The 22669-nt window shown below is 42.4% G+C and overlaps 4 protein-coding genes across 8 annotated transcripts in view; 1 reads left to right on the top strand and 3 right to left on the bottom strand.

Annotated features, from left to right (window-relative positions):
* The first annotated feature begins 541 nt into the window (after positions 1-541).
* LOC6575744 lies at positions 542-14287 on the top strand. Of its 2 annotated transcripts, XM_044008768.1 has the most exons (7): positions 542-788; positions 1346-1519; positions 11579-12052; positions 12137-12331; positions 12414-12545; positions 12604-12895; positions 13967-14287. In XM_044008768.1, exons 3-7 carry the CDS (start codon positions 11729-11731, stop codon positions 14170-14172), a joined length of 1149 nt encoding a protein of 382 aa, XP_043864703.1. In that variant the 5' UTR covers positions 542-788; positions 1346-1519; positions 11579-11728; the 3' UTR covers positions 14173-14287. The 2 variants fall into 2 exon arrangements, with proteins under 2 accessions (XP_043864703.1, XP_002001749.1); XM_002001713.4 differs by having other exon boundaries at positions 542-1519.
* On the bottom strand, positions 3832-4417 carry LOC26527814. 2 transcript variants are annotated; one of them, XM_015164789.3, is made up of 2 exons: positions 4220-4417; positions 3832-4168 (listed from the first exon to the last, which is right to left on the bottom strand). In XM_015164789.3, the coding sequence occupies exons 1-2, from the start codon at positions 4232-4234 to the stop codon at positions 3968-3970; spliced, it is 216 nt and encodes a 71-aa protein (XP_015020275.1). In that variant the 5' UTR covers positions 4235-4417; the 3' UTR covers positions 3832-3967. The 2 variants fall into 2 exon arrangements, with proteins under 2 accessions (XP_015020275.1, XP_032584276.1); XM_032728385.2 differs by having other exon boundaries at positions 3832-4162; positions 4220-4415.
* Positions 14288-14873: 586 nt separating the features above from the next.
* LOC6575743 (39S ribosomal protein L13, mitochondrial) lies at positions 14874-18579 on the bottom strand. Of its 3 annotated transcripts, XM_015164788.3 has the most exons (7): positions 18438-18568; positions 18258-18381; positions 16917-17167; positions 16710-16858; positions 15878-16616; positions 15490-15818; positions 14874-15430 (listed from the first exon to the last, which is right to left on the bottom strand). In XM_015164788.3, exons 1-7 carry the CDS (start codon positions 18459-18461, stop codon positions 14968-14970), a joined length of 2079 nt encoding a protein of 692 aa, XP_015020274.1. In that variant the 5' UTR covers positions 18462-18568; the 3' UTR covers positions 14874-14967. The 3 variants fall into 3 exon arrangements, with proteins under 3 accessions (XP_015020274.1, XP_002001748.1, XP_015020273.1); XM_002001712.4 differs by lacking the exons at positions 18258-18381; positions 18438-18568 and adding an exon at positions 17269-17404; XM_015164787.3 differs by lacking the exons at positions 14874-15430; positions 15490-15818; positions 15878-16616; positions 16710-16858; positions 16917-17167 and adding an exon at positions 17569-18013 and having other exon boundaries at positions 18438-18579.
* Positions 18580-19543: 964 nt separating this feature from the next.
* The window catches only part of LOC6575741 (insulin gene enhancer protein isl-1), a 29073-nt gene continuing 25947 nt past the window's right edge, over positions 19544-22669 (bottom strand). Inside the window, exons 5-9 of the mRNA XM_002001710.4 lie at positions 21231-21351; positions 20994-21156; positions 20696-20911; positions 20354-20540; positions 19544-20289 (exon numbers count right to left, since the gene is read on the bottom strand). Of these exons, the coding sequence (XP_002001746.1) occupies positions 20048-20289; positions 20354-20540; positions 20696-20911; positions 20994-21156; positions 21231-21351 (929 nt within the window). The 3' untranslated portion in view covers positions 19544-20047. The remainder of the gene's footprint in view (positions 20290-20353; positions 20541-20695; positions 20912-20993; positions 21157-21230; positions 21352-22669) is intronic.

Here is a 22669-nt window from a genome sequence, read left to right as displayed (position 1 = left end):
ATATAATTTGACGTTGGCTTAGCAAATAGGTAGAATGTACTCTACAATAAACAACAATAAGAAAACATCCAAGTATAGTCGATGAATTGCTATGCACCTCGATAATGCGCTACAAATCCCATGAAATCTGGCTTCGTATCAATATTTGTCCCTTAGTTTCATTAGGGTTTTTTTTATGCCTTCAATGTAAATTTACTCGAAGCTGTTTGTCTAATAAAAACACAATTGGCTAGTTAATTAGTATCATCATTACTATCATCATCATCATAATCATTATTATAGGCGACAAACTAACTTTAAGCTGTTTCCCATGTGGCAAACGCTTAACAAGTTCCGGAATCAGTTGAGCTTCTGCACAGGATTTGCAGCACTCTCGCTCTCTCACTCTCACTCTCACTCTCTCCCACTCTCGTGAGAGAGAGGCACTTAGTGCGCTCTGCTCTCTGTGCTGTGCCACTATTCGACATTTGCAGACTGAGGCTCCGCAGCCTTTGGGCTCTCCAGTCTTTTGCTGACTTTCAACGTTGTCGGTTGTCGCTGTCGTCGTCGCCGTCGCCGTCGCCGTCGCCGTTGCCGTTGTCGTTGTTGACTGCCATTATTTTAGGCTATTCCGTGGTCGTTGTTGTTGTTGCCGTTGTTGCTGTTGTTGTTACTGCTGCTGCTGCTACTTTGCGTTGCACGTTGCTCGCCCCATAGCCGCGCCCCCTTGTCGACCAGTTCGCAAACGTGCCGCGAACGCGTGTGTCTCCTAGCCCAGCCTGGCCTAGCCTATCTCTCTGCTCGCCCATGTATGTGAATGTGTGTGTGCGTGTGTGTTGAAGGCAGCAGCATGGCCCGCAAAGACAGCGCAAAAAAACGTTGCATACTGGCGGACGCACCGAATAATGATTTTTGCGTGTGTCGAAATGAAATGCGGAATGCTAATTGAAAATCAGCTGGAAAATCCCGAATTTGAATTCATTAAAAAGTGACGAAGTGACTGAAACAGAAACAGAAACAGCACGAGGCGGAAAAAGGAAAAGAAACAGAAAAGAATCGAACTGGAGAGCAAAAATATGAAGGCAGCCAAAACGAAATCGACGCTAAAATACAAATCTGACATTGGCAGGAGCACGCAGCACACGCACACATACACACGCTCGCACACACACACTGACACTCACGCTCACACACACATGCAGAGGCGACAACAGCCTGCGTCCTATGCCCAACATTTTGGCCGATGAATGAACTGACATAAAACTTGACGAGCATAATACACACTCACACTCACACTCATACATACACACACACACACACACACTCGCGCAACATTTAAAAGCATATAAAAAGGCAATTTTCGTAGATTTTTGCGTGCCCTTGTCAAAGTAAGAGAAATCGAAATAGAAACTTCCTAGTTGAAACGTGCCGCGCATTTGCCACATGAAAAAGCAGCAGCAGCTGCAAATCAAATAAAATATAACAAATAAAATACAATACAAAAATCCAATCCAGCAAAAAAAAAAAACACCAAACAAAGGTGGGTCAAGTGCAAAAAAAAAAAAAAAAAAAAAAAATATATATATATATATATATAGAAGAAAATTTCATTTTATTTAACTAGTTGTATACACGAAATGTAGCCGCCCACAACAAGAATTCATAGCACGCTTTGCAGCGCGCTGCTGTTGTCCAACTAAGCCCCAAAAATAGAGCAAACGATTACAGCACACACACACACACGCACACTCACACAAACACGCACACAGGCATATGCATATGCACACATTACACATTTACATATGCAGCGCAGCATAAATCATAAAGCTTTGGACAGCTCAAATTGTAGCCAAATGTCAATATAACACTTTTAAGTGGAGCCACTGAGCAGTAGAATGAGTGAGAGAGAGGAGAGAAGAGGTGAGCAGCGGAGTGTGTGTGTGTGTGCTTTACATAGGCAAGCCCAACGTGTTTTTGCAACAAACAACAAAATGTTCACAGACGCATACGCACGCACATACATACATACACACGCACACTTACACACATACAGGAAGCGACAGGCGGGTCGAAGGGCGTGCTTAGGCAAACTCCTGTCTGCAGCAATTTCACTTCCTTGAAATCCATTGGCCCAACAACAACAACAACTCACACTCAGTTTTATACTCACTCTGATGCTCTCTCTGCCCACTCACACTCGCATGGCTGTGCAGCGTCAGTCGCTCTGCTCTCTGTTCGCTCTGTACGCAGTCGCTTGTTTCAATTCGCTCATTTCAATTCGCTCGTGTCAATTCGCTCTGTTCCAGCTACAGCGTGCACAGCGCGCTCTCTCACACTCTCACAGTCCTTTTTTCTGCTCATATTACAGCGTTTGGGCGCTTGGCTCATTTGTTTATTTTTAGTTGCTGTCATAGTAGCTACACACACTCACACACATACACACTCAGGGCCTCCCACTCACTTGATTGTATAGCCCCAGCCACTTGTGTGTGCAATTAAGTTGCAGTTAGGCTTTCGGTCATTATTAATAGAGTAGGCGCTTGCTTGGCAGTTACATGCGATGACAGCCAAAGTTATTCCAAGTTGCGCTCCAAGTCGTCTAGCCCCCAAAATTAGAAATCAAAAGTGGTTCAAGGTCGTGCCCGAGCCACATGCAGCAATCAAATGGCTAAACGAGGTTGTTGCACCGACCACCAAGACAGGGAAGAGCGTGCACGACAGAGGCAGAGTAAGAGGAAGAGGGAGGGAGAGAGCGAGAGCGGGAGCGGGAGATTGAGGGCATCCCACTCTTAATTTAATGCCCGCATTAAACAGAAAGCCAAACGAAGATTTGTGTGGCGAAAGTGAAAACGTTCGCTTGGGCTCGCTTTGGGACTTGGGGCTTGCGTGTCGCGGCATTCGCGTCCATGACATGTCGAGGCCTCCGTTATGGAGCTCACGTGTCAGGTGTGCCCCAAACAACAGCCAACAGCCAACAGCCACTGCGGTGTTCATTTCAGCGAGACGAGCATAAACACATATAAACCAATGATATGCATAACAAACACACACACACACTCACACTCACACTCTAGCACTCACACACAGCTCACTAAATATCCCGTTAGGAGCTTACGTAAGCAGCAGAGCGGCAGAGCAGCAGCTGCCTATCATTAGTGTCGAGCACCTTTTTTTCGGGAATTAACAAGCGCTGGCAACAGCTTGCCGAGGCGCCAGCCTAATGAGTCCCTAATAGATCTGTCAAGAGCGTCCTTCCATACGCACATAAACACTCATATGAATATCCTTTACATCCTGTTTAGTAGCGCGTATTTAATTGTGATATATTTGAAATAATATATTACCCAAAGGATATTACGAATATGAATAAAATACGTGCAAGTTGTACGTAGATCTCAAACTTTGATTAAAATGGGATTAATTAACTATTCTTGGGGTGTTTCTTCTCTTGTCGAAATCATTTGATGTTAATTTATACATGTATACATAGGTGCTACAAATGGTACATAATAACTCTTATGATACATATTGCCTGCTTAACAGACCTCAGCAACTCCCTTACCTATCAGGAACTCTCAATGTACTCCTTAAAAATGTATACAACTTGTATTAAAACACCTTTAACGCGACATTCGTTTGGACTTCAAATATCTGTAATATTTCATATGGGAAAATTTTACTAAAAACAGTTGCTAGCCTCCGTGAAGTGCCGACAACTGATATTGATTGATAACTACAGGCGGCTAAATCGAATGTAAAATAAACCAAGCTGAAACAAACTTTCAGTCTTATACACAAGATCTGTTTTGGGTTCCGATATATTACCATTTATAGCAAATAAAACACTTGAAATTTGGATTTTACATTACGACCTTTTTATGTACGAAAAAAAAAAAGTGCCACTATCAATTTTTAAAAGGAAGACAAATACAAAACACGTATTATCAAAACTCTATACAGGGAACCAACCAAACTGCAGTCGACCGTCCTAGGAAAAGTAGCTGTCGCGCTGCACCCGCATACGCGATGTCTGAGCGGGCATGATATGGGGTGCCAAAAGATTTGCATTTCTCCGCGAATCCTTTTCCTTATTTGGATGTTCGGCCTTGCGACTCTGAATCGAAACTCTCGGCTCGGGTGTACGATAATATTCCGTGGCTCTTACACGCGGGTACAATTCACACTGTGGCTGGGATATATTTAAATATTTATATTTAAATACGAATTTTATATACTTTACCTGTTGCATGTTCATTTCGAGCAGATACAAAAAAAAAAAAAAAAAAAAAAAATAATATCGATAATTTTTTTACACTAAAAATTTTAAAACTTCAACTGAAAAGGAAAAAAAAAGATAGAAATTTTCTGCTCTGAAAATATTTTTGGATTTTAAAGAAAAAGTAGATATGTTGTCCGAGAAAGGCAGTGTGGAACTATGACTATGAAAGCATTGGGGCTAACACACGTACAGCCCGGGCGAGTGAGTTAGCAGAGCCTACTTTGTGTTTGTTTTTCTCTCTTCTCTTTTTAGGTATAATTATTTTATTGATGTAATTATTATTTATACATATTTAATTTATTGCTTTGTTTACTAAGCAGCTATTTGCCAAGGTAATTGATTATTTATTAGTATTCGCAATTATGGCCATCAACTGAGCACGAAACGTGGCTAAAACGTGGGCCAGAACGGGGTCTTTTGGCCCATTCACGACGCTAACTGCAAATCAGAGCTAGGCGCTTGTAATCGTTGCTACCTTCAATTTAAAAAGTATTCAGACATTTTTGGATATGCGGCTAGAATCGTGGGAAATCGTCAATTCTATAGCTTTATCACATATTATAGCTACATACAAGCTATCTAAAATAGTACCCTGATACTTGATTGGAATATCATCGGGACTAAAAATATAGCAGATATATCAATGCGATTACAGCGTATAATAAACATGTTACTCAACAAATGTGCATAAAAAACACTTCGTTCTCAACTTTACCCGATTGGCACAGGAGAGGCGTGGTAAATAATACCGCTGACCCTTTCCTGTATGCCCTGATTGCCATTAAAGCGACCCAAACTATCAAATAAATGAGAGACTATTAGTTCATATGAATGAATTTATATGTTTCATGAGTCTCTCTTAACGTTTGGGTTGAGCATTTTGAAGGTTTTACCTTCTCTACGCGAATCTATTGGTGTATACGTAAATAGATTTGTTGGCTATTCTATATTTACTATAGGCTTTTATTTGTATAACGAATTTAGCAGAAACTTTTTTTTTTTTTTTTTTTTTTTTTTTTTTTATTTGTTAAAGCCATACGAGGTTTTTCGATAACCCCTTTGTGAGCTTATTATCTGTTCATTCAGCCCTTTAGGGCGCGCCGGCAACTTACGTTGCTGTCGCAATTTACGAATATTTACAATTACAAATATTTACAACATAATACAATAATAACACAATGATGGCAGCTATATGTCAACTCCTGTTGACCGTCATCCGGGGCGATCGGAGAATCAGGTCCCTTGGTTGTCTCCTTTTAAGCCTCCTAGGAGTTCTGTTTGTTATGAGCATTTTTGCTAGCCTGTTTTTGTGCCGCTCCAATCTATCATTGTACCGGCTAGAGTGCTGATTTATCGCATCAAAGACAGTGGCGAGTTTCAGGTCTCTGTGCAGTATGGTGTTTCGAACAAACCACTCGCAGCCGGTAAGCAATCTCATGATTTTATTCTGGGTGGCCTGGATTCGATGAACTTGGCTATCACAAGCCAGTCCCCAGATTTGGCACCCATATTTCCATATTGGCGCAATGATCTGTTTAAAAAAAAAAAAAAAAAAATTAGTTATAAACGAAGAGCAGAAACAATATTCTTTTAAAAGTATATACTACTGTTTCTAACTGTATAAAGAAACTTTCTCTTCTTACTATAATGCAATATAGGGTCTGCCACGCCTCCCTCTGCTTGTTAAATATGTTATGACATAGCCTTTATACCCTGAATTTGCATTTTCAGGGGTTTCAGGCTATAATTAGGAGGTGGAAGCATTCATTGCATACTTTTACTTACTTCACTTTGCATACTTTTTGGCTGAAAATGAAAAAGAAGTAAAAATGTTAGTTAACACAAAGCTCTGAATTTGTTAACATAAAGTTAACATTTTGTTAAAAGAATTATGTTAACTAATAGAAAAAATGCAAGTCACTATTGACAAAGAATTTCCTCGGGCACAGCGGCCAGTGAGGAGCGTATTTTAGCTCCACATTTATCCGAAGTACCAGGCGAACAGAAAGGAATAGCAGGAGGAAAAATTCCCATTAACAGTTTATTAACAGTGCACTGTTATGATTCTGTTACTTAACAGCACTTTAACATAAAACTGTTATTTAACATAATTATGTTAAGTAAATGTTAAATTAACAGTGTACTGTTATTTAACATTTTCCATCCTACTATTGATTTCTGATCGCCTGGTACTTCTGAGACATGTGGAGCTAAAATACGCTCCTCACTGGCCGCTGTGCCCACGAAAATTATTTGTCAATAGTGACTTGCATTTTTTCTATTAGTTAACATAATTCTTTTAACAAAATGTTAACTTTATGTTAACAAATTATTAAGTTTATGTTAACTAACATTTTTATGTTAGCCCAATAGTAGCATAACAGCGCACTGTTTGGGACTGTTAATGAGCACTTCGCATTTTTCGCTCTCTCCTACTGCTATTACTCAATGCTGATTGCCTGGTATTTCACACGCATCACGTGGCGTTTATTTACTCTTAGTAACTGCTCAACGAGCATTTTCCCACTCCTATTTTTTGTTTCCCCCCGTAAATAAGAAGACCATGTTTATTTCTAATTTGGCATGTTTTATTTGGTATTTTTGAAGTATTAAATTAGACATGTATTACAATAATTAAAGTAGAGTATGATTAGAGTTATACATAAATATATGCTGTTCCATTTTTTGGGACTTATTGTGTTAGATTATAACGCATTTAGCGCTTTAAGCCTTAACTAGAGAATGGGCGTGTAAGCCAACATATTTTTGTAAGCAAGCGCGTCAGACTTCCCAGCTGTCCAGATGGTGTTAGCTTTGGTCAGATTGGCTTGGATACGCTTAGTAGTGTAACGATCTTCCTTGGACTGCATTCAGGAATATTGCTGAAAAATATAAAAGACATACATATATTAGTATATATTGTACATAAAGTGTGCACACGTACAAAATGTTAATTGTATGTCTACATTGCTCGACTCTGCTGTAATGGTCAAGAAGAATACAAATATTTGTTTTCAACTTAAAAGCTTTATTTTGCATTTTACATGCTTAATGTGAATTCCACAAAGTGCAGTAAAAACTAATTTCCATTAAAAATGAAGAGGCTACTTTTAATGCTGCCAATGAAGCCTTCTATTAACCTCAATGGAATACACTTAAGCTCCACTTCTACCTCCTCAAGTCGAGTCGTCTCGAGACCCATTTGGTAGCTGCTCCTCCTACGCTGCTGCGCTGCATTAATTACCCAGTGGGAATAATTGTGTAAAGTCTGAAATGAAGAAACGAAAAAATCATTATGCATTATGTTTTAGGCGAGAAGAGTTGGCAGCTGGAAAGTACGCTGCATTTTAATTGAACGCCGCAAACGACGCGACCCGGAATCCTTAACGGCTACGGAAACGGAAGCCAATGAAGTCAGCATAAGCGTTAGCAACGTAGACGCTGACGGTGCCCCAATGGCCCGGCCTGCTGCTGCTGCTGCTCCTACTGCTTCTGTCTGTGCTGCACGTCTGCTAATGAAATATTCATTCGTAATCGATAATTCCGCAACGGGTAGGGGGCTGCGGGCTAGGGCGACGCGGCGGCATAATAAGGCAGGCAGAGCGCCAATCCGACAGCAACTGCTAGCTAAGCCGTCTTATCCCCTACCCCTACCGATCAGCCCGCCGTCCGGCGACCTCTACACACACACACACATACATATAAATGTGTGTATATATGTATGTATCTTCCGCATTGAGCGTCGCCATTGAGAATTTGGGCCGAGAGTCTTGTTGTCTGCACGGCATTACACAGGCCAGGCCACACACTGTCCAGCACCGTCCACAAGTCGAAAGTTTACTGTTCATAGTAGACAGAAATGGCCATATTTCAGCTAAAATTTATACGCAATTCGAGGTTTCAGAGTCGCCGACTGAATGCATAAATCGCGCTGCTCCACAGCATTTGATGCTGCCTCATCGCACACGCGGCGTATGGGTGATAAGTGGCAGCAGTTGCCACAGGTCAACTCGGCTCATTGGTATTATCATAAAGGATAACGTTGTTATCGCCAACCAATTTGAATAGATTTACTATAAATAATAAAGTTTCATTCAATAAACATTGTATAAATGGCAAAGAGCTAAAAATGCGAACGAGATTTAAGCATTGCTGTAGGGCTCAACTCGGAGACTGCTTTTCGAATATTTATATACTGAAAGAGAAATAGTAAATTAAATGAATAGTATAAAAGATAAATCTATAGGGCTCTTCTATTCAAGGAAAGCATATGCATACGTATTAAGCAAAGGCCAAAGGCTATCATTGCTATTCAATTTGGAATCTTTGAAATTTATGTGTGAATCATTATTTGATTTTTAATTCTTTTCTATTTTTAATGTTATTATTATTATAATTTACTGCTGACAACAAGAGGGCTATATAAGTATATACGCTATATATCTCTTGTGACAAAAAGTACTTTGTTTTCACATCAGCTCAGCTGAGCTTTGACGTCAAAATTAAGCCAGCTTAAGTGTCAAGGAGCTCATCTACAAAAAACTAAGCCGAAATGTCACATACAAAAATCATAAAACAATGCAGGAGAAATTGTCTAAGGAAGACTAAGCTTAAATGCTAATAGATTTTCACATATGCACATATCTAATGACCCCAAATAAATTAAATATATATTAAAATACATCAAAGCTGAACTAAAATCTTGATTGATTGCATATCCACATATTATTGCTATATTAAAATATAGTCAACAAAAAAATCAGATTTATGTCTATGTGTGCGTGTGTGTGTGGCTTGGCCCCACGCCCAAATAGCAGCCCATTAGAAATTCTATTAAAAGTTATTTACGGTGCAACTTTCGGTCCATTGAATGCGACAAAGGCTGGCTGGCTGGAGTAGACATACATATGTATATACACACATACATGCATGCTTATATACATACATGTATATGTAGAAAAAGTTATATGAGGTCTACTCGTAATATGAGCACAAGCTCAAACAAAGGCCGAGCATTGTCTATGCGCGTTCATAAATAAGAAATGCAGCAGCGTTGGCACCTCAAATGAACCCCCAACCCCCAGCTGTGGCCCCAACTGCTGTTGCAGCCCCGCCCATTTGGTGTCCAGAGTCGAAGCGAAGCAAAGTCGAAGTCGAAGTGGAAGTCGAAGCGAATGAAGCATTGACAATAAATTTGCATGCAAAGCACTTCCGCTAGGTGGCGCTGCAGGCGACACAGCCCCCACTTGCCCAACTATGAGGCGGATCAGAGTGGCAGAAGCCCTTGCCCCGAGCCCAGCAAGTCAGTTTATATGCAGATGAGCATAATTGATTTCAAATTGTGCAAAAAAGCCTCACAGACATCGGATGGGGTAGGCAGGCGAGCAGTTGAAGGGCGCGCTTCATTGTCTACGGCTGAAGAGCTTAATGCTATAAGCGCATTGCCTCAATAGATAGAGCACGTCTGTAGATGAAGATGAAGATGGCGAGGATGATGATGGGGATGAAAGATGCGATGAAAGGCGAGCGCGCACTCATTAGACACTTGATGCAGTCACTGCATATCTGCAGCGATAACAGGGCACAGATAAGCAGGCAGAGCAGCTGAGAGCTGCTCAGAGGGGGCAGAAGAGGGGCGGAGGCTGGTGCTTAAACTGGAGCAAGGACAACGGTGGCAGCAGCCGCCACAGCAGCGACAACAACTTCACGTTCAAACAACGAACGAGAGCACAAATGGTTACATTGCCTGTCGACTCTCGCACACACACACACACACACGCGCATACAGAGTGGCACACGAACAGCCACAGTATCGCATATGTGCAGCAGGCAGTCGGGCAGGCAGCTGCCTGTGGCATCCTCTGCAGCAGCAGGTTGACTGGCCAGCCAGCTGCAGCTGCCCACTGTTTGCTGTCCCGCTGCCAGCAGCGAGTCCTTGTGCTGCAACAACAGCAATGACAAGCTACCTTCATTTGTGTCCTGATTATGACAACTCAAGGAAATGCGGCCAGCCAGGCAGTCAGCTTCTGGCAGGGCCTGAAATATACCAAAAATTCTCCATGGAGTTGCTTTCATGCAGGCGTCACAGCACATCAGATCACACCCACACATCTGGTTTGCCTCTGTGTTAATTGCCTGGGTGTGTGGCATAAAAAAAGCATGCATACGCGCAGGGGCCAGGTCGAAATTCAATTTGATTTCATTTCGAGTTGGCAGCCAACTGAGCCAGCTGACACAACTCGGCTCGTATCACAATAAAAATCAGCCAACATCCAAATAAACCAAATGTGGCTTTGCGGAGCTGAGGTCGGCCCTTAAATGCTCTTGCGTGGCTCATGGTATTCACTGATGATATCTATGACTCAATTCCAGCGAAATATTTCTAAATGCAAATCGTTTTCGTTCAGCGAACATGCGGAGCTCAGCTACATACGCAACAGTGCTGCCAAATGCCAAACTACCATCAAATGGGCTAAATATGCCAGCATATTAGTTTCCTTCCATGTGCAATATGCTAGTATTTGTTATAATTGCCAATTAAACATGCAACAGCATGGAATCGGAATGCCTGACAGACATGTTGAGACAAGTGAGAAAATGTTGGCACGGCTAAAGTTTATGGATAGCCTCATGAATTACAAATGTTATTATTTACATATATATTTATTTATATAATTAAATAAACATGTGCATATATAAAATTAGGTTTTCTCTATAAAATGTTTGCTTTGCGAAGGCCACATTCATTAAATATGGAATGACTGATATACAACTCTGCTAAATCAAATAAATTATTATACTAAATAATAGAAATGTAAATGTTTGTATGAATTAAAGATTTTGCTCAACTGAAAAATCAAAATAAAATACATAATGAAGTTGTTATTATTTTTAGAATGCTCACTTTAAGAATGCAGCTTTAAAGCCAGATATATGAAATAATGAATATTTTTCAGGATATTCAGCAAACTATTACTCATAATATTTATTATACAATACATTATTTGTTCTTGATTGATATCGGAAGTATATTGAGATGCATTACAATATGCGCTTAGCCTACAATATTTTTTGTTGATTGATATATATTCTGATAAGATATATTTTGAGATGTACTACAATACGCTCTTGGCTTGATTGTGCTCAAACAAGCTTTTCATAATTGATACTTCAGTCCCTCATATAGCTGCTTGCCCTCTCTCGTACGCAATCCTCTTGGAATAGCCAACACGGCGCATGAGTAGCATGAATGGAAGAAACTTTTATAATCTTACTATAATCAATATCGCCGATGCTTAACCGACTATCATTCCATTGCAGGCGCAGGCAACGGCCACGCATAGGACTAATAAAGCAAACGTTTGAGCAGAGGCGAGCCAGTCGTGGACGCGATAGAACGGCGCCGCAGGCATCAAATTTTGTACGCCCAGGCCACGCAACGGTGATGTGGGACACATCCCGCAACGGGCAATGCAACAACCCCAACGTTATATACCGTCTGTATCTGATCTATATGGCACGGACGAGATAGAACTGCTGCTGGACGAGATACGTGAGCTGGAGCTGGAGCCGGTCTGCTGTCAGCTGGACGATGAGCAGGACTTTGAAATAGCTGGCAGCAGAGCCGGCGAGCTCTCGCTCTCACTCGAATCGCCGCTGGGCACGTGCACCTCCTGGGACTCGCACGCCAACTACAAACAGCAACAACAAACGCCGCTGCCATGGGGCGTCGCCCTACACTGTGATCCGCAACACTTGAAAACGCCTACAGGGATTGTGCGCATACTACTGGTGGTAAGCCGTGGCCATGGCCAGAGACTATCATCATCTGGGCAGTTCTTAACCAGTTTATTTATTATCCTGCGCTCTGCTCTGCAGTTATCCTCGGCCGTCTGCCTTGCCTGCGAGTGCTCCGCGGGCACCGTACAGGTGGGCCTCTTTCTACTGCCACTCATCGGGCGCCTCAGGCTGATGGTCTTCTGTGCGCTCTTCTCGCTACTCATCACATGCCTCATGATCTTTCTCGATATATCGCACATAGCGCTAATGTTCCCATTCAACTGGACGAAGGTGGTGCGTATGCGTAGTCCCTCTCTCCCCCTCGCTCTCTCTCTCTCTCTTTACATACGAGCTAATCTCTCTATCCTTCCTCTAGAACACGTGGATGTACCTGAGCATTGGTTTAATATTTATTTTGAGCTCCACTCTGCTCGTCCACATGGTGCTCTATGCGACCGAGTACACCTGGGTATCCAAGCACTCCAAGGACACGTTACTAGCCACAGGCGTAAGCAGCTCCAAGATCCATTATGGATTTATCTTAATTTCCGTTTACTTTCCCTTAGCTAATTGGCTACATTTGCGCCTTGGAGGCGCTCCTCTTGTCGGGCATCGCCTCCTGGCCCTGGTCGCAGTATCGCCAGGTGCCCGACGATGCCAGCGAACTATTTATCGAAGATCGCGAAATGACGCCGATGAGCCCCATCAACAGCACCGATCTCCAGCTACAGCCAGACACTGGCCACAATCTGACGCCCTATCAGCACAGCAGCCAGACCAATGGCAATGCAACGGCGCCCGATGCATACAACCAACAACAACAACAATCGTCCTATAATCAAAAGCCTTATATACCTGGTGAGTTGCAGCGTCAAAGTGCTTGAGTTGGGAGTTGATAGAAATGCAAATCTAAAACCACAAAAATTTATATTCATATTAATGGGAATAACTTTAAAAACCCAAAGTTCCTTTCTATTCATCAGACTGGAACTAGGAGCTAGTCTGAATCAAGTAGAAGACTAGGTGTTCATAGTATATTAAATCTAGTCATAAGATTCAAGAGTTTCAGCTAAACCCTAATATATTATGCTATGCTAAAGTACTGGTAGTATAGTACCTTATGCTATTCGTATAAGAACTTTTGGGAAGAAGGATATGTATATGATATGATGTACTCAACATGTAGATCATTAACAGAGATCTATTATAACAATTGTAGATTCATCATGTAGTAGATTTAAATACATAGATTAAGCTCTATATATATATATATATATATATATATATATATATATGCAGGTACTCCCCAAATACTATATTGGGATTCTACAAATTCGAAATATACAGAAATGAGACCATAGAAAAGATGACTTACCCTAGGAAATTGAGAGCATGTCCCTCAAATATATTCTGAATTTAGCTCTGCAGAATTTAGTTAAGCTGGATACAGCAATTACAGTATGTTAAGTTAGCTAACATGATACACAGAATGCTTAGATCTAGCCCTGTGACGACTACCACGAAGAGCTGAAATTTTTAAACTGTTAGCTCCCAGCAGGACTCCCTAACCGATATCGATATCGATAAATCGATACAGTAACTCTAGAATATTTATATACGCCAAAGAATTATCTTAAGGAGAACATTCTCTTAATTGCTTTTGCTTTACAAATAATGCCCAATAGATCTATTGGGTTATGCTTAAATAATATACAGCCTAAAAGTATGATATAGTTTTTTTTTTGCAAGAAGAGCTTGCGTATCCTGTGGTGGGCGTGATTTGATTTGAAATCATTTCAAGTATGAGTATTTGCTAAAGCTTTATAAATAGAATATAGATTCTAAATCTATTGAAATTTGATGTATAAGCTATCGAGTTTATTTACTAACTAACCAGTCCACTCTCGTCTCGCCTTCTCTCGATTGCAGCCAAACGACCCAATGAGCTTAATCAGCGTCCGACATTGGGTCACACACAAACCGCACGGATAAAACCGAATCAGCGTTATCGCGAGGGCTATCACTACCAGCCGGTTGCCACGTCCACGTCCCGCCAGAGTCCCACGTTCGTTGTGGGAGATGATCTGGGTGCCGGTCCATCCACATCCCGTTCCAATGATAATTCTAGTGCGTGATAGTTTTTATTCCTCAACGACAAGAGCAACAACAAATTTATATAACAAACACTTTGTCCACAACAATAATGTTGAGGTTGCATTTTGGTCAATGTAAAACAAACAAAACAAAAGAGAGAAGAAAACAAAGAAAATAAAAAACAAATTGTTGATTAGTTTAAACAAAAGTAAAAGCAAAACTCGTAAAGTTGAAAAACAAAATGCAAGCAAAAACAATAATAAATTTAATATCTGTGTGTGTGTGTGTATTTACGAGCAGAACTTTAAAGAATTTAAATCAAGATGAACAAGAAAATGATAAACAAAATATATAACAGAAGAATATAACTAAGTTAAAAGGCATTCAAAGTATAATTGTCGCATAGGACCCGAAAACTTGAGCAACATTTGGTTAGTTGTACAAAATTTAATGTTAGTCGAAACGAATTACAAAAATTGAGAGAAATATCCCTAATTTGAATGTGAGGAACACAAAAAATTGGCAATGCTTTGGGCCAATTGCACGAAAAATAGTTGAAAAACAAAATAAGGATACACAAAATTTTACGACAAATTCGGAATGCAAAAAATTCAATTTGAGAGATGACAAAGTACATTTAAAAGAGTCGCATACGATGAGCATGGAATGGAAAATCAACTTGTTATAAACGTAGTTTTGCTTATTTTTTAATAAAAACAATCATTCAAGAAAAGCCAGAGAATAATATATACTGAAATTTTTTGTTAATTTTGTAGTCTTTTTCATTGTTTTTCGAAAACAGCTTCAAGTTGAACTTTATTAAATGCAATTTGGGTTTACTTCAGGCCCAGATCCTTTTCGATGGTGTGCGAGCAGACGGCCATCATTTGGTCCTTGACATTGAGGAAGTTGTCCACTGCCCGCGGCTTGGCCTCGGGCCACGCGGCCAAGTCCCGATAAATGGGGCGGCAGAACTTCATGCGGAAGTTCGAATTGGCAAACTCGATAATCTCGTCCAGGCGCTGGATAAGGCGAGCACGTATGATCAAGCGATTGAGGCGGAAGCGCACTTCGGCATTCTTCGACTTCTTGAGATTGTACGTGTTTTCCAGTAGCTCGATTTTGCGTTCGTTTAGCTCCACAATGTCCTTGCACTCAATCAGTTTGCCCAGGAACTCAATCAACTGGTGTATCGAAATGGGCTGGTTAATGTCCGTGCTCTTGGCCAGTTCATCCACAGTCTTTGTGCTCCACTGGCTGGCAAGGTTCTTGGTCACATTTGCAAGGGACTCATCGAATCTGAAAACAATATTTAATACTAAATATTTCAATTCTGTCATAAAATTCAGCCCACATACTTCGGTATAATGGGTGGCATTCCCTCGCACTTCAGCCACAATTCCCAGTCCACAAGACCTAGTTTATCCTTCTTGTCCGTATCCTTGAAATAGTCGTACAAGGCGCCCTTAAAATCATCCGTGACAATCGACTTGTACGCAAACTTTTTCAGATAGTCGCGCAGGAAGGGCTCAAAGACAGTGGGACCGCCCAACAAATCCTCCAAATAGCGCAGGAATGTCGAGCCCTTGATGTAAGGTACAGACGAGAATGCATCATCCGGTCCACAGTTGCTCAAATCAACCACGAGTCGTGTAAGCTCCGGTGTGCCAGCCAATTGAGTGCGTAGCTGCAGAACAGAAATCATGGTTCATAATAAATAAAATATAGATAGTAGAAGTTACTTACACACTCCTGCAGCTCGGTGAGGTTGCTCAGCATGCGGAAGTCCAGCTCCTTGGCGCCCTGCATGCGACCCACAATCTTGGACTCGACGAAGACAGTGAAGCCCTCGTTTAGCCAGAAATGCTCAAAGTTCTTGTTGGTCACAAGATTCCCCGTCCAGCTGTGTGCGATCTCGTGGGCAACCACATTAGCCAAAGACTTATCGCCCGCTAGCAGAGTGGGCGTGACGAAGGTCAAGCAAGGGTTCTCCATGCCACCAAATGGAAATGAGGGCGGCATCACAAGCAAATCGTACTGCTTCCACACGTAGGGTCCACACAAATCGGAGGCGGTCTTCAGCATAGTAGATGTTTCCGAGAACTCCTCGGCGCAGGCATCAACGATAGCCTCCTCGGCCCACACGTTCGAGTTCTCGCCCAAGCGGCGGGACACAAGTTTGCCAATGGCGATGGCAACCAGATACGCTGGTATGGGCACTTCCTGTTTAAAGTACGTCTTTCCCGGCTCGTTCTTATCGATCAGAGCACTCATCAGCGCGGTCAACTCCTTGGGGTGCTCCACGACGGCATCGTAGGTGAACTTCACAGCCGGTGTGTCCTGGCAGGGCATCACGGAGCGAGCGTGTATAGCCTGGCATTGCGAGAACATGTACGGATGCTGCTTGCCCAAGGTCTGGTTCGGGTTCAGCCACTGCAGCCCACTGGCGTTGCTAGCCGTCTCGTAATCAATACGTACGTTAAGACTGTGCGATACAGATATGTATGATTATAAGTGGCATTATTTACAGGTGCCATATAGATTAGCTCGCTAGCGGGCTTATCGAGTGCTCCCCTACCTGCCCTTCGCTGTGCCGGCTGGCAACTCCAGTGTAAGTTTCTGGCCCACATCAGGCACGGGATCGCTGATGAAGTAATTGATAGGCTGCTCCGACCCACCAGCAAGCAACGTGGCATTCTTCACCTCAATGTCACGCACATCCAGAAGCTAGTTAAACCAATATCCAATTAGTTACACTATAAAGTTTGACTGCCAATTTACTTACAATGCTCTCCAGGTTGCTGGTCAGCACTTTGAATTTGTGCAGAACACTGCCGCGCAGCTTCGTTGTCTCGAAATCCACATTCCAGTGGATAGCGGTGTGCTCGGTGGTTATTTTTTCTGGCTCGGAGTAGGAGCTGGGATCGACGCTGCTCAAACGACCCATATTACGTTTTCTCACCTGATAAATGGGCAAAAGCTGCGAATGCTGAGACTCTTTCTGCAGATGTGTCGTGCACAAGGTTCGTGTGGTGACTGCAAGCAAAACAACGGAAAATGAGAGAGAAAGATAAAATGGTAAGCCTTAAGCAAGTTTTCGAAAGGTATGGCACAGCGCGATTTGATTCAACTCTCACCAGCTGTTGCGCTTGCGGAATGTCTTAAAACGCAATTATTGATGATCACACCAGTTAAAAATTGAGTGGGTGTTGCTTAAAAATTGAGTATTAATGCAATTCACTGCTGTCTGCCGGCAGACGAAAATAAAAAACAAGCCAGGGCTGCGGAAAAGCTATCGATATCAAAAGTATCGATATGCTTAAATATATTTCGTTGCTATTCAAATTGGGCAGACATATAAAATATATGAAAAACCAGTTTTATTCTTCAAGCAAATTATGACCTATCTGCTTTGGCCAGACAATAAAAGCCAACGCTTAATTTTGTAAATAACAATATTATATTTTGCTTAACAATACCCTTAGTATTCGTCTTATCGCAACACATAGTCCTTGGGATAATCCACAATGGCAGGGAAATTCTCCAGCGTTTCCTTATCAATATGATCCAATCGCTGGGGCACAGTGCGAGGTGTGCGTATTTGGTTTGTCACATTCGTGAGAATCTCCTCCGGCACCTGGTCATCAGCGAACAGATGCAATCGCTGCATTGTGTGCCTGCGCTGCAGGTTGCCCCTCATGGAATTGTAAACAGCCTTTTTCATGACCATCGTTGGATCCTTCTCGTGCAGCTGCCAAGCCAACGTCCAGGACGCACCACCTGGATAGCCGGTGTGGTGGAAATAGACACGCTTCACCCACTCATCGCCGGGCAGCGCTATTTCTTTTGTATTGATCAGCACCACATGGTCGCCGCAGTCATCTACAAGAACAATGTCGATTAAGTTTGGTTTGGAGCATACTAGTATAAAGCTAACCTAGAACTGACCACGGGATTCACAATTCTTCATTCAATTCTTCGTTCAGCCGGCAAATGTTTCACAACAACAACAATAATAATGCAGGCGCTTGTGACGTAACGAAGCGCACAGAAATTCGCGGTTTGATTTTTCACACGTTTTCACTTAAAACTATATTAAATCAAATCAGTGCTGCATTATACTTACTCATTGGATGGTAAATGGGCTTATGCAGGCCCATCAAATGTGTTTTAACCAGCTGAGCGGACTCGAAAGGATTTTGCCAGGTGCAATCGTAAATGTGCCAGGTACGCGCAAATGTTGCCCATTGCTGTGAACAATACGCTCGATTATAATGTGCAAGCCCCGCATTACATCAATACAAACCTGCACACGCTTAGCGATAGACATTGCTATGACTATTTACTATTTACTGTATTATTTCAAAACAGAATAAGAAACAGCCTCCCAGCTTATTTACGTGCTGCCCGCGTGAAGTTGGCTGTGCGCAATACTCTGCTAACTTGAAGTTGGCTGCACGCAAAAATCAGCGCACATGAGCTGAGAATACACTTGAAGTTGGTTGCGCTTCGGCAGTGCTGCCAAGCAATTAAAATACCATACTGTCTTAACAGTCAAATAGGCGCGCGAAGTCTTCAATTTGAAATGACAAAACAACTTTTTCCTTAACAGAGCAATAGGGGCGCGTAATTTAAAATGTAAAATCCCAAAAAATACCACAATTAAATTTATGCTGATTTTTGTTATTTATTTTCGTTTGTAATTTCATTTAAACATTTTCTATAGTTACTAAAATTACTTATGCTCTGTTTATTATTAATATTATTTAAATATTATTGAAAATACATTAGTTGTTTCACGAAACAATGTATTAAACATCCTTGGTACGTTCGCTGCCTTACAGTTTGCATTCGTTTCTTGTGTATTAATGGAAATATATATATGTGTGTATATATATATTATATAAACTAACAAATAAGTCTAGATTTAGTTACAGTTTTCTCACTTACATACGTTTCCATCATATTTCTTCCTTCGATTTTCATTTTCATTTAATACAATTTAATGAACTTAACGTAGCGTTTGTTTTTTGTTAATTCGATTTACAACTGGCCAAGTGCGATTTGTTTTTGAATTCTTTATAGTTTAGTTTACTTTGCAGTTTATATATACTCATATAATACACACGAGGTTCTTGTTTTGTTTTGTGTTCATTTTTATAGTCAATTTCTCGTTTTGCATTTCCATTTTGGGCTTTTAATGTACGCATATGAATTTCGATTTTGTTTTTGTATTGTTTTTTGCATTTTTAATGAAAATATATGTGTATGTATATATAAAAAATTATTTACAATTTTTGTGGTGTGTGTTTAATGAAATTCCCTACTTGACGAGCTTGTTTTTTAATGCGAAATTATTGTTAAAACTTTTCAAGTGTATGAGCATTTCTTTTTTTTTTTTTTTTTCATATATTTCATTTTTTTATTTTTTTTTATTTTTTTGCGTTATTATTAATTCAAAGAACAACAAAAATATTACGTATATTACATAACAAAGAAAACGATGAAATGAAAGTTGAAACTTGAAATCGTCTCCGTATTTTCGTTTTTTCTTTTTTCTGTGTACCGAAACCTGCAGCCGTACAGGGGTAAAGTGTGAGAGGTAGTGTTAGAGTGTTAAGCAATAGGAATGGAGATATCGGAAACGACAGAAGAATAAGGAGTAGGAGATGGAGATATAGAGGAGGGAGGGAGCCTGGAGACCCACTTCCGAATGCCAGGCAATTGGCCCAGAGACTAGTTTTTGGCACCGAATCAAAAACTGAGACGAGGCGCAACGGCTTCATCAGCCACATTGCACAAGCCCGCGAGCTGTTTGCGCTGTTTGCGCTGTTTGACAGCAGCAGCAGCAGCAGCAGCAACTGCATTTGATCTTGCATCCTCAACCTCGCCATCGCAGCCGCCACGCTCCCAAGCTCAGAGAACTGATGCCGGCGAGCCGGTAACTTTCTGTAGCATTTGCATCAGCTGCTCCGTGGCCGACGGATTGCCGCCCTCGGCCATGCCCACGCCCATGCCCACACCTATGCCCACGCCCACGCCCACGCCCACAAGATTCGCACCAGCCCCACCCACCACTGCGGACGACGGCGGCGATGAGATCGATGTGGCCGCCGATGCCGATGACGAGGAGGATGGCGTCAGCGCCAGCTTGGATTCTGGAGCAACAAAAGAAGCTGAGATTAGATTCGGTACGTTTTGTCTATGGACTGCCTTGCATACTGTCATCGCTCTCCAGGTACGTCACATACGAATCGGTGCTGTCCGGATGGTGGTGCGACGTGATGCCCGAGTCCAGGCTGCTCCCGCCGGGCGGCCCGTTCATTTGCTGGCCCGGCGGCGGGGGGTGCGGTCCCTGAGGCGGATGTGGCGGCAGCACGGGCATTCCATTCAAATCGTAGCCGTGCATCTACAGGAGAGGGAGAGAGAGAGAGAGGGAGAGAGAAGAGATTAAATATAATAGAATAGTCTTTTCTCGGAAGAACTAGTTCCCTATTTGTTCATAACTAGTTCAGCCTCACAATCAGCTGCAATAGCTGGCCACTCTCATGGCTCTTTGCTCACCTGGTTGACGAGCTGCTGAAATGCGGGCGTGTGCGTATTGATGGCCCCGTTGCTGTCCAGATCGGCGTGCAGGGCAAAGTCGCTTAAGGCTTTCCATGGCGGTTGATATGTCTGCACATCGAGTCCCTGCAGATTCAGCGGTGAGTCGTGTCGCACGGGTGAGCTGGCAATCATGGGAATGCCCTGCATGGCGCCGTAGCCCAGCTTGCGACCCTCCTGCAAGGTAAAGCAAAGTCACATGTGAAAAATGTCCACAGAGAGAGAGAGAGAGAGAGTGAAAGAGGGGAGAGCGCGTTACCTTCTCCTGTTGCATTTGCAACTTCATTTGAATAGTCTTCTTCTTGTCCTTGCAGCGTTTGTTCTGGAACCAGACGCGAATGACACGAGGCGACAAGCCCGTCATCTCAACCAGCTGCTCCTTCATTAGCGCATCAGGTCGCGGATTAGCATTGTAGCAGGTTCTACAAAAGATTGAGTGATTCGAGATTTAGTATTGGTGGGCGGGGCTAGCTGGGCTAGCTGGGCGCATGCTCACCTCAAGGTATGCAGCTGCTTCTCGTTGAGCACTGTTCGCACTCGCGTGGGCTTCCCGTCCGAGGGACCCGATGGACGTTTATCCCTAATACTTTTGTGGGAGCCCGATTCGCTGCCAGAATCTGGAATACGAAAAAGAAGAGTTCTGTGTTGTATTTTACTATATTTAAAAAAAAAAATTAAATTATTTTAGGTGTTTATGTGTCGAGAGCTGTGTTATATCTGATGTGAGTCAAGGCAAGGCAAGGAGCATTGACGAAAATGTTCGATTTTGTTACAGGCAGCAGGAGGCATGGCCGAAGCCTTCAAAAATCGCTAAACAGTTTATTTAACTGAGTAGACATAGAAATATCACTCTCAGGGTATATTCTAGTCATGCACCACTCTCCCTTGTTTCCCTGCCCTATTAGTCTGACGCTGAATTAGTCTCCTATTACAAACCAATGTACGACCTACATTTATGTAGATACTACAGAAAGGTCTCTTATCTTGAAATGATCTCTGAGGAGATGTGTTTCACCCATATCGTTTGTCAATTCGCAATCATTTTGCTATTTTTGCAATCGCTTTGAACTACGCGTTGATAAATTGCACGGCCACGAAGAAAAGAGAGAGACGAATTCCAATAGACCGCAAGAAACGGCCAAAAATAGCAGCAGTTGGCGACCCTGAGTCAAACTGCTCGTGCGCCCCTCTCTCCGCTCAAGATCAAAGAGGAGGCTGTGTACGGGCCAAAAAGATGTCCATGGCACGAGCAGAGATAGAGGCAGAGGTAGAGGTAGAGGCAGGGGTAGACGCAGGGGTAGAGGCAGGGGTAGAGGCAGGGGTAGAGACAGAGGGCAGAAGGCAGAGGGAGATGAGTTCTTGGTCTTGGTGCGTGGTTCGTAATTAAGTCGTGTTTCACAACAGCCAAACAAGTTGTTATCGTTATCTAATTTCGATAACGATCGCATCGATGAATGAGCCGAGCGCTACAATCGATCAGCGGCGTTTCGTTTGAAGCGAAAAACAAAACAAATTGAAGACAAACAGCAAAAAAGTTTTTGGCAAAAAGAAAAATACTTTTATACAAATTAAAGCGGCCACCGACTGTGACTGTGACTGTGACTGCGACTGCGACTGCGAACTGTGACTGTGACTGCGAGCAGAGATCAAAGCGCCGACATATGGCAAACACTTGAAGCTGCTGCGTGCCTTATTCGAGTTGAGCGCAAATACAACGAGTGGAACTATGAATGGACGCTGAATCAAAGATGTAGCAGGTGGCGCAGAGGGAGAGAGACAGACAGAGAGAGGGAGCGACTCTGTTTGCCTGCCTGAATGCTTGAATGCAAGCTGAAGACTTTGTTTGTCGCAGCAGCCAAGCCAAGTCGAGTCGAGTCAAGCCAAGCTTCATTCGCGAATTCCCCCAACTATTAGAGACGATCTGGCTCTGTCTCA

Source organism: Drosophila mojavensis, unplaced genomic scaffold, assembly GCF_018153725.1.
Source record: "Drosophila mojavensis isolate 15081-1352.22 unplaced genomic scaffold, ASM1815372v1 contig_36, whole genome shotgun sequence".
Classification (NCBI taxonomy): domain Eukaryota; kingdom Metazoa; phylum Arthropoda; class Insecta; order Diptera; family Drosophilidae; genus Drosophila; species Drosophila mojavensis.
This window is presented reverse-complemented; position numbering and strand designations above follow the sequence as displayed.